At 41.0% G+C, this 16,339-nt stretch overlaps 1 protein-coding gene across 6 annotated transcripts in view; it reads right to left on the bottom strand.

The window, feature by feature from the left end:
* Window positions 1–915: 915 nt before the first annotated feature.
* Window positions 916–16,339, bottom strand: part of NREP (neuronal regeneration related protein) — a 33,219-nt gene continuing 17,795 nt past the window's right edge. For all 6 annotated transcript variants that reach the window (XM_060418725.1, XM_042251959.1, XM_060418724.1 and 3 more), the window contains 2 exons: window positions 7,816–7,893; window positions 916–2,663 (listed from right to left, as the gene is read on the bottom strand). In XM_060418725.1, coding sequence (XP_060274708.1) covers window positions 2,538–2,663; window positions 7,816–7,893 — 204 coding nt within the window. In that variant the 3' untranslated portion in view covers window positions 916–2,537. The remainder of the gene's footprint in view (window positions 2,664–7,815; window positions 7,894–16,339) is intronic.

Below are 16,339 nucleotides of genomic sequence, written 5' to 3'. Positions count from 1 at the left end.
GTAACTCCCCAATTTAAAATCCCTCCTGACACAAACAGAGGTGTCAAGAACCAAGATTCCCCAGACAGCATCTGATCCCCTTTCTCCAAAGCCTGAACTCCCAGCTTGGGGCAATGCTACCGCTGGCTCCTCTCCTCATCCCAGTGAGCTCTGGCTCTCTAGTAGATCTAGTAGATCTCTAAGATCTACTCCTTAGCCCCTGTTCTGGTGAAACCCAAATAGCTAAACCCTACCAGTCAATTTAACAACTTGTTTTAATACGTAAACCCAAATGAACTTTCACAGATAATAGATGAGGAGGGACCAGCTGGCATTTCTCATACACAGGGAGAGAATAAATTCCCTGAATCGTTGGGTTTCAGCATTCCAGGACACATCCAGAAGGTTCTGGTGATGCTTATCTTATCATTTGCTAGATTACGGGTAGCTGGGTACATGTGAATTCACGACTTAAAATTCTATCTCAAAATTCTACCCACTTACAAGACTTTTCTTATACATTTATACATTTTTGTGTGTATGTGCAAATATTCCATGAAGAAGCAAGGTTGGGTATCTTTTGGTACAGGTAAAAAACACCACAGAGTAAGTCTTTATGGCAAGGGCAAAAAAGAATGTTTTGAGGTGTGAGAGAGTGCACGGAAAGAGAAAAACAAAAGTACAGAAATAAAAGGGTCTTGGTTTAATCCTCCTTTGTATCCATAGGCAGCGCTACAAATACCATCCCAATAAGCCGTTGCCTAGGCCCTCATCTCATAAAACCCTCAGAAGGGAAAATGCATGAAAGGCAGAGCTGATTCTATCTCTTTCGATATCTGCCCTTGGATCTACTTTTGGGTCTCTGAGAGCACACGAATTAACATGAGACAGTGAAAGTATTCCAAAGTAGGCCTTTCCAATGATGAGCCAAGCCAGTTACCATACAGCTTGCATATTTATTGAACAAATACTACTAAAATAGCTAAAATACATTGGGTACTTGTCGTGAGTGCATCAGTAAAGATCACATTGTTACAAAAGCCTGCATATTCAGCAGTACACAACTGCAACTCTACGTAAATGCCACAGATGCAGAATACTGTTTTCTTGCTCTATTTACACAGCGGAAATACCTACTCTAACAAAGGAGGTAGGGGGCAAATGCACAGGAAACTCAGGCCAATGGGGAGCGAGGAGAGAAGGAAGAAGTGCAGCGCATGCGTCAGTCGACGTGTAACAGTCAGAAGCGGAACAGTTCAGAACAAAGCCTGCCCTGTCAAAGGAAGAGCTAAAAGACAGTTATATAAAAATCAAGGTGGGCTTTCAGACTGGCTAACACAACAACATTCCATGAGTTGATGGTATTGTCTGATTGTATTTTTGTTTATCCATTTCATTGGGAGCAAGGACAAAAATGTAAAATCTACACCTTGCTTATCAGGACTGTTGAAAAAGAGTGCTCTGCCTTTAAAAAAAAAATTTTTTTTTTTTGGTAAAGACATTTTCTTCAACCTAATTTTTGGGAAAGGTGTAACTTTCATGTTCCTACTGAAATGCTAATTTTTTTTTCCCCCAGAGGGCATTTATAAAAAGAAAAAAAAAATTTGCCCCTTTCCCCCTGAATATTTTTTCAAACGGAAGAACCAAAAGAGACACCTAAAAACGCCTGTCAAATTATTGCTGTTCGTTCACTAAGTGAGGCAGGCGAGGCTAACGGAAGGAAGGGGTCTGGTAAGGAAATTACAGTTTTGTGATTGCTCCCGCTACAGTGACTGCGCGTCCGGGAGTGCCAGCCCGGGAGACGGGCGCCTCCCGCTCTGCGGCGGCACTCGCTCAACCTACAGCGCTGAAGAAGAAAGCCACACTGAAGACACAGGACAAGTCAATCCAGTCTAGAGAACGACATTCAGGGAGACAGAGTACCAACACCTTCTTAGAACATGAAAATAAAAACTAACTCCATCAGAGCTACCTCGCCAAGGAGCATGTTGAAAGTCCAAAATAGCACCATTCATCAGTGTCTCGGGCCCTGTGGCAGCATCTCGGTCACTTACCACAAGGAAACAATGAGTTTCAAACTACTGCTATACATCAAAAGAGTACATGGATAAAATATAGAGATATACAGACAGTTGATGAACATAAACTACTAGGCTTGTTACATCTAAATGAAAAAAAAAAAAAGGGGGGGGACTCTCAGCCTCTGCAAGAGCAGTCAGGAGCTGTGTGAGTGAAAAGGCAGAAGTGGACCGGTTGTGTGAGAGCGGAGAGAGTTTGAGTTGTGGAAGACGTCGTCGTAGCGAACCAGGCCTGAAGGCCCACCTGTAGGGGTTGTAAACGTGGATTCACAGTGTGAAATTCGGAGCGTTTTCACTTGAGTCAGAATGATTAAAAACTGGTTTGATGATACCTATTTGTCCACTGTACAATCTCTAAAGCAAGGCTCAGAGTCCCATAGTTTCTTCTTATACTTGATGATTTACACAGAAAAAAATCCCATATATGATACCATGACCTCATCAATACCCATACACCATATGTAATACAAATGGAGGTGATTAAAAAGAGTGGAGGTAACTGGTTCCTGGGGAGTGGAGTGCATGGCTGCCAAGTGGAGTCAGGGAGGCAGCCCCGATCTCGCCATCCTTCTTGCGGTTCACCTCCTTCGGGACAGGAAGTCTTCCCTGAAGAGCACACAGACAGACAGACACAGAAAGAATCACACTGAGTCATGCTTTGAAAACCATTTGAACATTTTTGCTTCTTCCTCCCAACTTTTATCCTTGAAGTCCCAACAGTTTGCAGAGTTTACATATTAAACACAGTTCACCTGAATGTAAATATTAGGTCTGTGAGGGCATGAAGTAATTAAACACTAGCTACCTTGGCTGCAGTAGAATCAAGTGCTTTTCTAAGGGCTGAGCCCAGCCATGTGGGAGGCAGCATTCCCCAAAGTCAGGATTCTACAGACAGTCTCTGAGATCAAATATGGCCTGACAGAAGGCTGGGTGAGAAGTGTTCCTAGAGTGTTAATGCTTTGGGGTGTGTTTTTTTTTTTTTTAAGAGTTGAATGGCTGTGGTGGAAAGGGATAATTGTTTTATAATACATAGTAAAAATATTTAAAGCATATCACAACTGCAACAAATATAATTTATGAACATTTTATTCTAGAAGCAAGTGGCCCAGGCCCTACAGGCCTTACAGTGAGGACCAAAAGTGGGCGCTAAAGACAGGCGAGTGTTTGGGAGGGAAATCATGTGGGCGGGGGCTGGGGAGGCGACAAGAGGGAAACCAGGGCCAGAGAGCGGGAGACTCAGCTAGTTGGGACTGACGGCAGCTCTTCTAGTCTATCCTCACAATCCTGATGGGCGAGGATTTGTGTATCTGACTAGGAGAATCCAAATACACTGTGACTGAGGACCCACTGAGCGCCCACAGGGAGGAGATCCCCACCACAATCAAACAGCAGGAGGACAGGACAAGGGGGCCCATCTACCCAAGCGATGACACAAAATAAAGGTCTTATCAAAACCAGATGTTATGCCCCACTCAGGAATGAAAACAGTGAACGTATGGCAAGAGTCTCTTTTAGCCTAACGATTAAGTACAGGAATTTTCTAGAGGAAAAAAAAAAAAAATCCATTATGGTTTTAAAAGATCTGTTGGGATTTTTTGTTGTTGTTGTTTTCTTTTTGTTAAGGCCACATGTTCTAAAAGGATAGTTATAATAAGCCAATTTGACTGGACATAGGTACTTGGGTTAAAGTGATAATCATGCTTTGTAATTTACAAATTACCATATTTGAATCTTTTTAAGAAACTCGACATTCAAAAAACTAAGACCATGGCATTCGGTCCCATCACTTCATGGCAAATAGATGGGGAAACAATGGAAACAGTGACAGAATTTATTTTCTTGGGCTTCAAAATCACTGCAGACGGTAACTGCAGCCTTCAAATTAAAAGACACTTGCTCTTTGGAAGAAAAGCTATGACCAATGTAGACAGCATATTAAAAATCAGAGATATTACTTTGCTGATAAAGGTCCATCTAATCAAAGCTATGGTTTTTCCAGTAGTCATGTATGGATGTGAGAGTTGGACCATAAAGAAAGCTGAGCACCAAAGAATTGATGCCTTTGAACTGTGGTGTTGGAAAAGACTCTTGAGAGTCCCTTGGACTGCAAGGAGATCAAATCAGTCAATCCTAAAGGACATCAGTCCTGAAAATTCATTGGAAGGACTGATTATGAAGCTGAAGCTCCAATACTTTGGCCACCTGATTCAAAGAACTGACCATTGGAAAGACCCCGATGCTGGGAAAGATCGAAGGCAGGAGAAGAAGACGACGACAGAGGGTGAGATGGTTGGACGGTATCACCAACTCAATGAGTTTGAGAAAGCTCCAGGAGTTGGTGATGAACAGGGAAGCCTGGCAAGGTTCAGTCCCTGGGGTTGCAAAGAGTTGGACATGACTGAGCGGCTGAACTGAAGAATTCAGAAATCAGAGACACCCAAACAACTTGAAACCAAATTGTTCAGTTCACTCAGCAACCGCAGAGGGAACTAAATGTAACAGAGAATTCAGCTTTACGAAGTTTTATTTACCGTACAGAGTTCTCATATTAAACATCTGTTTTATATAAACTTTTAAAAAAAAATCTCAGAGTTTTAGAGCATGTAACATTTTCAGAATGTATATAAAATCCACTCTGTATGTACTTTAATGCTCCAGTCTTAGTCTGTGATTTAGAGGTTGTTTTGGTATCATTAAATGCCAAAAGGGCCAAACCAGAAAATTAAAATTTTATTCATCATTTACATGTCCTAAAGGATCCAGAAAAATATCCAAAAGCATTATATCAAGCAATTCCTTTCTTTTGTGAAAATAATTTCAATTTTGAAATTTTGGCATGCAATCCCACTATTTAAAAAAGAAATCCACTGAAACCCGATGTCTTTAAAATAATGTTTGCTTCTCTTCTTGTGTCAGCCAGTCAGCATCACAGTTCTGGATATGACAAACAAGTTTTAGACAGATGAAGAATTCAATGCTAACTGTCATAGGCCTAGAAAAGGAAATCAGAAGTTCCTAACACGCTTCACTTAACATCACGGCTGGCCTTAAAACTGCCTACTTCAGACTTGCTCCCAAGTGGATGCACAGAACATCAGTCGGTCTTCATATGTGTCAGCCCTACTACTCTCATATTTCCATGAAAAAACAAAAATCAAAATGGATGGGAGATGGGTGGGAGCTGGGTGGAATATGGGTAATTTGGAAAGAAGTTCTTCCAGGAAAACAAAATTCGAAGGAGATTCTATTTGAATTTACCATTTTTTAGTATTTATTTTCTCTCTTTCAAGACCCCCAAATATTCAGATGTATCCTGCCTTCATTATTCACATTCTGCATGCCTACTACGGACTGAACATTCTATTAGATTTTAAGGCAACAGAGACAAAAGCAGTCCCTCCAGCCTGTCCTAAAATTAACATGCTATATGGGAGCCACCCAAGTGACTGGGGGACAGCAGAGCAGTGGTGACAAGCCTTGCAGGGAGTTCTGATATGAGACACCCTGGGGAGCTTCTGGGGAGCTAACATTCTGTGCATCCTCCCTTTGGAGGCTGGAATTCACTAGATTTCAGTCCCTACCTCCTATTCATTCATAAAAAGAAAGAGAGAGAGAAAGAAAGAAAAAAAGATATCTTTGTACCCATTGAAGGAATTTCAAGCTTCTGCAACAAGAGAAGGAGGTATTTCAAAGAGGAGACAGGAAGATGTCTTATTTCTACAGGTTAGACCTTGGGAGAATTTTATGCAAAAATTGTCCTATTTTCCTCCATCATCCTTCATATAATAGTCCCTACAGGACTGAGGAACTTGAATAAACCAAAAGGCTGGAGAAGGAGATACAGATACGTGTCCAGGGGCCCCCCCTAGACTGTGCTCCTGGGTGGCTCTCCCTGCTGATGACTGTTAGTACATGAGTCCCCCCAGTTACTCAATAATGTGTTTTGGGCCAAGTAAGCCAGGGTTGTTTTTCTTATGATTATGCAAAGATGTACTTTTCCAGAAGGCAACAGCTAGAAAAAGGACAAATATATTATGCTTAAAATACTATTCATATATTTAGAGAGGAAAGAACTCAAAATAACAGAAGACCTGGATTCCAGGTTCCACCAGCCCCCTGGAGCATACCTCAATGCAGACAAGGCCCAGGACTCAGATGCCCTTTCAAGAGGAAAGGGAGGGATGCTGACCTCACTGAAGAATTTGGCCAGTCTTGCTTGTCTGGTTGATGCTACCAGTATTAAAGACAAGAACTCTGGACTCCTGAATGGGGCAAAAACTAATGAAAAAGCCATACTCCCCCTCTTCCCTTCCACGATCACATCTTACCCTCAGCTACTCAGGGAAATTATGCCCTGAAGTGGTCCAGCAAAGAATGTCTAGACTACTGCAGCCCTGGTGGTGCAGTGGTGGGGTGTGAGTGTGTTTTAAATAAAGCTCCTGTAGTTTTGCTCACTTCCACTCCAACTCTACAAGATCAGAAAAAGTCTAGCCCAGGCAGGGACCAAATCATTTAGTTCACATACTTTCTTGCCAATGATTTCGACTTTGACCTTCAGAAATTCTCTGAAAGATTAAAAGTGATTTAGGACTGTTTTCTTTCAATGCAAACTGCCAGTCAACATAATCTTTTTAACTAATGTCTGCCTGTCAGTAAAAGGTAGGGAACTGCTGAAACCATTAAGGGCAAGTAAGATAGTTTGGGCTTCCCTGGTGGCTCAGACGGTAAAGCATCTGCCTGCAATACAGGAGACCTGGGTTCGATCCCTGGGTCAGGAAGATCCCCTGGAGAAGGAAATGGCAACCCACTCCAGTATTCTTGCCTGGAAAATTCCATGGACTGGTAAGCTACAGTCCATGGGGTCTCAAAGAGTTGGACACGACTGAGTGACTTGACTTCAAGATAGTTTACCAAAGTTGAAATGACAGTAATAGTTGGGGAGTCCTTTCCATTGGTCAATTATACTTAACAAATTTTTAAATGGAAATTGTATTTTCACTGGTTTCTGTTTTTTTTAATTGCAGAATCAACAGGTCAGTGGTAAAAAATAGAGTCCTCCTTGCTTAAGGTCAAATTGAAATTTACCCTCACAAGCAAAGTTCAAAGGTATCTACAGTAAAAATTGGTAAATGTTTTTGTTGTTGTTTTGAAATGCTGCTGAAATCTAAAATGTAAATTTTACAAATTTTCTTACGGCAGAGAACTGTCACACTGTAAATGTCTGAGCAATGAAAGCACGTTTATAGAAAATACTTTGGGGTCTAAAACTTAGAAGAAAAAATATAGCAGCTTTTTAATATTCTTTCTGTTTTGTTTCATGGGTAATTTTATCAGATAGTCAGTTATTATTACCAAAAAAAATTATCATCATCTATACTTTTAAGAGACCTTTTAGTTAGATATATTCATATTTGGATTTATCTACATCGGAATGGAACAAACAAATTAAAAAACCTGTAAAATGTATATTTGACAAATTGGTTCCACTGTTCTTAAATGAAAATTTGCTTTGGACTTCAGGCATCAAGAAAGAAAGCTAATATGAACTGTAAGAATCACAGGATATCAGGATATTTTCTTTTTTGTACTACATGTTATTTCCAAGATGATAATAGGTTATGGATTATGGTATCAGGTTAATGGATTATTATAGTAGACAGTAACGAGTATTAAAATGAGGAATAGCTGTTTTTGTTTGTTTCTATATTAATAAAAAAAAAAAAAAACACCATAACAAAATGTCAGCTGGAGATCTTACCTTAGGAAGCCTTCCCTCCATTTCCTTGTCTGGAAATGGTTCTTGACAGACCCAGACAGAAAGCTCTGGGTAATAAACCTAGAGAGACATAAAAGCATACACATTCAGATTAAAAAGAGGAGCCACTCTGAAACCTCTTGGGATCAGCTTAATGAGCTCAATTGTCCTCAGTGGTCACTTATTTCCCAGTTGCAACTTAGAAAGCTGGGGAAGCCCATTCTCTCTTTCAGTCAATGTGCATATTCCACACTCCGAGGAGAATTTTAGCTCAGTGTCTTCCAAGACTAAGTTCAAGAGAGCAGAGATATCAATCGGTGTTATCTTTAGCACGCAAAGTGGTAGCATCACGGCCTGACTGGCTAAGCAAACGAAGGCACTGGGAGGCCCGATTTTCAAAGCAACCTGTGATTAGCATACTTGCAGAACTCCATGTTTATGAGATAAATGTGTCATGTACTCGCGCAACACTGTTAAGGGTTATCGTGATTCATTTATTAGAAGGCTCAATGATGCATAAAGCATAGGGACGAGAGGAAGCTGCAGCCTGCCTCCTCCCCAGAGCCACAGGTCTGCCCAGCTGCTTGAAAGTAGCAAGGGTCTGACACGGACAGGGCGAGGGATGGCGGCGGCGTCATGCATGATTCAGAGACTAGCTGATAAACGGGGAGTGGTGCAGGGGTGGATGAGATGGAGCGATTGAGTCCAACTGAGTAACTCTTTCCTCAATACTAAAAAGGGTTATTATCATAAGAAGGCTGCTGGCCAGCTGTTCTCTATCTCTGGTAAAGACAGGAGGAGGGAGATAAGGAAGCACTTTTACAAGTACAGATTTAGGTCAGCTGTATGGAAGAACTTGGCATAAGAACTGTTAAATTACTGAAAGAATTTAGAGAGGAAAACTGTGAAATCTTCCTTAAGAAATTTAGAAACTGAATCCAATCACCATCTGTCAGGGCTAATTTACATTTGATACAGCCCTTCTTTAAGGGAGGGGAGAAAATTAGATGAGATCCCCTGCAGATCTGGTTCTATAAATGCAGTAAATAAGCTTTACATTTAATAAATGACATTCAGAATCTCAATTCATTAATCAGTTATCAAATACTTATGTATCTTTTTTTGGTTTGTTTTTGAAAGCACTAGATGTGGTAGCCTAATCACTGGGTTCACTGCAACGGTATCAATGGCCCAATGTCAGTCCATCTGGTCTGAGGCATGAAATGTGGATGGCTGTGCGGGTTCTGTGGGACAGTCTAACAGAAACTATCTTTGCTCAACTCCAGTAGCATTTATGGCACATGCCACTGAACAAAGGAATTTTGTGTACATTACCTAATTTATCCTGATTTTATAAGTTGTGAATAGGTCTTATCATTACAGAGAAAAGGAAATTGCAACTCAGAACGGTCACACAGTGTACAGGATAAGGCTCAAACTCAAGCCAGATTCCCAGTTCTAAAGCGGGATTTCAGTTATTGGCACCTTAACTGCTACTGCTGCTGCTAAGTCGCTTCAGTCGTGTCTGACTCTGTGCGACCCCAGAGACGGCAGCCCACCAGGTCCCCCATCCCTGGGATTCTCCAGGCAAGAACACTAGAGTGGGTTGCCATTTCCTTCTCCAGTGCATGACAGTGAAGAGTGAAAGTGAAGTCGCTCAGTCGTGTCCGACTCTTAGCGACCCCATGGACTGCAGCCTACCAGGCTCCTCCATCCATGGCATTTTCCAGGCAAGAGTACTGGAGTGGGTTGCCATTGCCTTCTCCAAAAGATGCCCTCAAATTATTCCAGAATGCAAACTGCCTACAACCTTTCAAAATTACACCAGCCCACAGCCACCATACACATTTAGGTCTTAAATATTGGAAAGCTCATCCTGCAAGAAATGGGCTTGTTTGCTGACTTTGGATTGGGCCTGCTTTCTGGGCCATGTGGTTCCCCCAGTCTCAAACTCCTTCCTCTTGCTCAGCTTTCCCCTCCTCTGCTCAGCTCCTTCTAGTAAAATTCCACCATCTGCCTCATTTGGGACAAACAGCCACTGCGACATTCTCTTTAACCAGGAATGGGTGAAGAAAACAAAACTGCAATCTTAGATACACTCGCTTTGCTTTGAGGCTTAAAAGAAAGTCACAGTATACAAAATCCCACTCTGGGAAATTTTAGATCTCAGATTGGGATCCACTGTAAGTTCACTTAATATAAACAGATACAAGATGATGACATCTCTATATTACTGCTTTTAAAGGCATGCTTTAAGTATAATTAAAAACATGACAGGTATTAGCAAGAAAAAATATTTCACTGTAAACCAAAAATAGTGATAGAAATACATATATAAGCTTAGTAGGTATATGGATGCAATGAAAAGCAAAATCAATTAAATGTTATATATGTGTTCTTCTGCTTTTTTCTGATATACTATTTTAACAAAATGACACTACATTAGCATTTAACTTCTAGGTCCAAAAAATCAATACTAAAGCAACCCAGGCTGGATTTGTAGGGGAAAATAGCTTGCCTCTCAGAAAGTCTTATACTTAGTCCCAATACTTATAATTTTTTCTAAGAACTTTCTTTTTTAAAAGCAAAACAGCCAAAGATATTTGCCAATGAACTTAGGAACATGAGTATCTGTTAGCAACTCATGAGGAAGCAAACTTCCTTCCATACCTCAAATTTGCTCTTGTGCAACACATCAATTTAGTTATAAGGTGACCAAAGGCATTTCTAATTAGGCTTTTTTTTTTTTTTTTTTTTTAGTGTGTGAATCATAAAGTAATCATTGTCGGTGTTAGGAAAGACAAATGTAATTTTGGCTTTGTGATAAATTCATATAGTCTTCTTCAGAGTCAGAATTTAACCCCAAAATGGCAGAGACAGAAGAATCTCATTGACATTATTAACACCTGCCTGGCTGGTCTCCTAAGAACTCAGCAAATCTGGACACAGAAACCTTAAAGGGAATAAACTTTTATTTTTTGTTTGGGGAAAGGATGGTAGATCATTGGAATCCATGCTACCTACATTACAGCTTCATTCTTTCCTATATATGTGGTGTTTTGAAGACTCTAATCTGAATGACTTTTTTGAACATTCTTTGGCATTTCCTTTCTTTGGGATTGCAGTGAAAACTGACTTTTTCCAGTCCTGTGGCCACTGCTGAGTTTTCCAAATTTGCTGGCATATTGAGTGCAGCACTTCACAGCAATATCTTTTAGGATTTGAAATAGCTCAACTGGTATTCCATCACCTCAACGAGCTTTGTTCATAGTGATGCTTCCTAAGGCTCACTTGACTTCACATTCCAGGATGTCTGGCTCTAGGTGAGTGATCACACCATCGTGATTATCTGGGTTGACAAGATCTTTTTTGTATAGTTCTTCTGTATTCTTGCCACCTCTTCGTAATATCTTCTGCTTCTGTCAGCTCCATACCATTTGTGTTCATTACTGAGCCCACCTTTGCGTGAAAGAGATACTTGGTATTTCTAATTTTCTTGAAGAGATCTCTAGTCTTTCCCATTCTGTTGTTTCCCTCTAATTATTTGCGTTGATTGCTGAGGAAGGCTTTCTTATCTCTTCTTGCTATTCTATGGACTTCTGCATTCAAATACATATATCTTTCCTTTTCTCCTTTGCTCTTCGCTTCTCTTCTTTTCACAGCTATTTATAAGTTCTCCTCAGACAGTCATTTTGCTTTTTTGCAATTCTTTTTCACGGGGATGGTCTTGATCCCTGTCTCCTGTACAATGTCACAACCCTCTGTCCATAGTTCATCAGGCACTCTATCAAATCTAGTCCCTTAAGTCTACTTCCCACTTCCACTGTATAATCATAAGGGATTTGATTTAGGTCATACCTGAATGGTTTAGTGGTTTTCCCTACTTTTTTCAACTTAAGTCTGAATTTGGCAATAAGCAGTTCATGATCTGAGCCACAGTCAGCTCCTGGTCTTATTTTTGCTGACTGTATAGAGCTCCATCTTTGGCTGCAAAGAATATAATCAATCTGATTTCGGTGTTGACCATCTGGTGATGTCCATGTGTAGACTCTTCTCTTGTTTTGTTGGAAGACGGTGTTTGCTATGACCAGTGCATTCTCTTGGCAGAACTCATATTAGCCTTTGCCCTGCTTCATTCTGTACTCCAAGGGCAAATTTGCCTGTTACTCTAGGTGTTTCTAGACCCTATAATGAAAAGGACATCTATTGGGGGTGTTAGTTCTAGAAGTTCTTGTAGGTCTTCATAGAACTGTTCAATTTCAGCTTCTTCAGCATTAATGGTCAGGGCATAGACTTGGATTACTATGATATTCAATGGTTTGCCTTGGAAACAAACAGAGATCATTCCGTCGTTTTTGAGACTGCATCCAAGTACTGCATTTTGAATTCTTTTGTTGACTATGATGGCTACTCCATTTCTTCTAAAGGATTCCTGCCCACAGTAGTAGATATAATGGTCATCTGAGTTAAATTCACCCATTCCAGTCCATTTTAGTTCGCTGATTCCTAGAATGTTGACATTCACTCTTGCCATCTCCTGTTTGACCACTTCCAATTTGCCTTGATTCATGGACCTAACATTCAGGTTCCTATGCAATATTGCTCTTACAGCATCAGACCTTGCTTCTATCACCAAAATTCCAATTATTCCAATAATTCCAATATTCTATCACCAATATCATTTCAATCCCAAACAAAGGAAATGCCAAAGACTGCTCAAACTACCACACAATTGCACTCATCTCACATGCTAGTAAAGTAATGCTCAAAATTCTCCAAGCCAGGCTTCAGAAATATGTCAACTGTGAACTTCCAGATGTTCAAGCTGGATTTAGAAATGGCAGAGGAACCAGAGATCAAATTGCCAACATCTGCTGGATCATCAAAAAGCAAGAGAGTTCCAGAAAAACATCTATTTATGCTTTATTGACTATGCCAAAGCCGTTGATCACAATAAACTGTGGAAAATTCTGAAAGAGATGGGAATACCAGACCACCTGACCTGCCTCTTGAGAAACCTATATGTAGGTCAGGAAGCAACAGTTAGAACTGGACATGGAACAACAGACTGGTTCCAAATAGGAAAAGGAGTACGTCAAGGCTGTATATTGTCACCCTGCTTATTTAACTTATATGCAGAGTACATCATGAGAAACGCTGGGCTGAATGAAGCACAAGCTGGAATCATTGCTGGGAGAAATATCAATAACCTCAGATATGCAGATGATAGCACCCTTATGGCTGAAAGTGAAGAAGAACTAAAGAGCCTCTTGATGAAAGTGAAAGAAGAGAGTGAAAAAATTGGCTTAAAGCTCAACATTCAGAAAACGAAGATCATGGCATCTGGTCCCATCACTTCAGTGGAAATAGATGGGGAAACAGTGGAAACATTGTCAGACTTTATTTTTCGGGGCTCCAAAATCACTGCAGATGGTGACTGCAGCCATGAAATTAAAAGACATGTACTTTTTGGAAGAAAAGTTATGACCAACCTAGATAGCATATTAAAAAGCAGAGACATTATTTTGCCGACAAAGGACGTCTAGTCAAGGCTATGGTTTTTCCAGTAGTCAGGTATGGATGTGAGAGTTGGACTATAAAGAAAGCTGAGCACTGAAGAATTGATGCTTTTGAACTGTGGTGTTGGAGAAGACTCTTGAGAGTCCCCTGGACTGCAAGGAGATCCAACCAGTCCATTCTAAAGGAGATCAGTTCTGGGTGTTCACTGGAAGGACTCATGCTGAAGCTGAAACTCCAATACTTTGGCCACCTGATGAGAAGAGCCGACTCTTTTGAAAAGACCCTGATGCTGGGAAAGATTGAGGGCAGGAGGAGAAGGGGACGACAGAGGATGAGATGGTTCATTGGCATCACTGACTCAATGGACATTTGGGTAAACTCTGGGAGTTGGTGATGGCCAGGGAGGCCTGGGGTGCTGCAGGCCATGGGGTTGCAAAGAGTTGGACATGACTGAGTGACTGAACTGAACTGAGCCGAATATGAATGACTTAGAAAAAATATCAATGATAGACATCATCTTTACTATCAAATAACTCAGAATACCTCTGTCCATGCAGGCATTCATCAGGAGTTTTTGAAATACTTGCTGTGTGCTAGACAGTTAGACTCTGGATACCACCAAAAGAGAGACAGGGTTCCTGTCACCTAGGGGCTCACATCAAGGGTCAGGGGAGGGAGACAGTGGGGTGCTGGATCCTCTAAAAGACCATTTAAACATGGTAGGGGCTGAATTGTGTTCCCCCTAATGCCTGTATGTGAGCTCCTGGCCCCTAATACTTCAAACTGGATCTAGAGATAGGGTATATAAAGAGGCAATTAAGTTAAAATAAGTTCATATGGGTGGACCCTAATCCATGCGACTGGTGTATTTATAAGAGGAGGAAATTAGGACACACACGCACACACGGAAGACACTTGAGGAACTGGGAGATAGATGGCCATCTACAAACCAAGGGGAGAGGCCTCAGGAGAAGCCACACTGACTGCAGACCTCAAGACTCCAGAACTGTGGAAAGTAAACTTCTGTTGTTTAAGTCATCTAGTCTGTGGTACTCTGTTTTGACAGCTCTAGGAAATGAGTCAGTTCAGTTCAGTTGCTCAGTGGTGTCCGACTCTTTGTGACCCCATGGACTGCAGCATGCCAAGCTTCCCTGTCCATCACCAATTCCCAGAGATTGCTCAAACTCAAGTCCATCAAGTCAGTGATGCCATCCAACCATCTCATCCTCTGCCGTCCCCTTCTCCTTCTGCCTTCAATCTTTCCCAGCAGAAAGACTGACTCTCTTCCAGTGAGTCAGTTCTTTGCATTAGGTGGCCAAAGTATTGGAGCTTTAGCTTCAGCATCAGTCCTTCCAATAAATATTCAGGACTGATTTCCTTTAGGATTGACTGGCTTGATCTCCTTGTACATGACTTTCAAAAGTCTTCTTCAGCACCACAGTTCAAAAGCATCAATTCTTCAGCGCTCAGCTTTCTTTATGGTCCAACTCTCACATCCATACTTGACTACTGGACAAACCATAGCTTTGACTAGAAATAAATAGTGTGCTTTAGATGCAATTTTTTTTTTAAGTATAGGTTATATCAAATGTAATAGTTCTCAGAATAACTATCAATAGATTTAAAAAACAAAACGAACATTTAGGAAGACATCCAGTAGTGCTGTCAACAGAGGAAATGAGGGTGGCAGTGAGCAGATCTACAAGGGTATATAAAGGCTTCCAGATGCAAGCCAAGGAAGATAGAAGGTTGAGGGGCTTTCAAGTGCTGATAACAAGTAGGTCAGAAAAAAGGATAAGCTGATCTATCTTTTTGGAGGTCACCTGTTCTTGCTGGACGCCAAAGCTGCTCATTCTTCTTGGTATATGTCAAATGATGCTCTGTAAGTGGACACATGGCTTAAATTGTTTCCCATATATTCACTTTTCTGGATTGAAGTTTGTGTTCTTCATAAACACCTATTAAGCCAACTTCCTTTTTTAAGCTTCACCAAATTTTCTCTTGGTGGTGGTGGTGTGAGCATCTCAGAAATGCAAGCACATGGGAATATCTTTATTTCTTAATAAACCAAAGTTTCGGGCTTCCCTGGTGGCTCAGTGGTAAAGAATCCGCCTGCCAATTCAGGAGATGTGGGTTCAATCCCTGGGTCAGGAAGATCCCCTGGAGAAGGAAATGGAAACCCACTCCAGCATTCTTGTCTCAGAAATCCCATGGACAGAGGAGCTTGGTGAGCTACAGTCCATGGGGTAGAAAAGAGTTAGACACGACTTAGCAACTAAAGAATAACAACACAGTCCATATACAGAATCAACCTAATTGACATGCTTCCTATCACTTCTACTATACTGCATGAAAATTTTGAATTATATCTATTTATTACCTGTTTCTAAATCCATATTTCCCTCTACTCACTTACCATCTTTATCAGTATTTCTTTGGGGAGACTGTTAGATGAGAACAATCTTCAAAGGCAGGATCATGGCTTTGTCTGGAGCCTAAATGCACCACACACATGTATGGTGCTTACTTTAGTGAACACACCTTCTCAGAAAACTGTGATGAAGATGCCGCACGGCTTGGTTGTTAACAACCATAATTATAACATTATTTTCTACCCTTTGTGGGGTTCTATGTGCTTAAACAATGGCCCTTTTATGATTTATCAAAGATAGGTGCCCACCCCCTGCAATTAGAAGAGTAAACCAGAGCAGCAGATGTACAACCTGCATAATTAATTCTTTGAGCAGCAAGGGAGTATATTTTATAATCTCTCTGCCAATTACTCTGTGTGTGAGTGTGAGTGTGTGTGTGTGTGTGCATGCGTGCGTGTGTACATCTTTTATTCTGCCTAATTGGCTGGGAGGTTATGAAACCCAGTACTGTAAGAGAATTTATGTGCACACACATGGACTTCATTTCTGCAAATACCCTTTGAAGTGGCCCTATTAAGAATCTCCCTCAAAAGCTGGTCTGCTCCCAGGTGTGACTGGTCATGTGAGAGGGCAGA

This window comes from Ovis aries, chromosome 7 (genome assembly GCF_016772045.2).
Source record: "Ovis aries strain OAR_USU_Benz2616 breed Rambouillet chromosome 7, ARS-UI_Ramb_v3.0, whole genome shotgun sequence".
Classification (NCBI taxonomy): domain Eukaryota; kingdom Metazoa; phylum Chordata; class Mammalia; order Artiodactyla; family Bovidae; genus Ovis; species Ovis aries.
The sequence above is the reverse complement of the archived record's forward strand: the minus strand, read 5'-3'. Positions and strand labels throughout refer to the sequence as shown.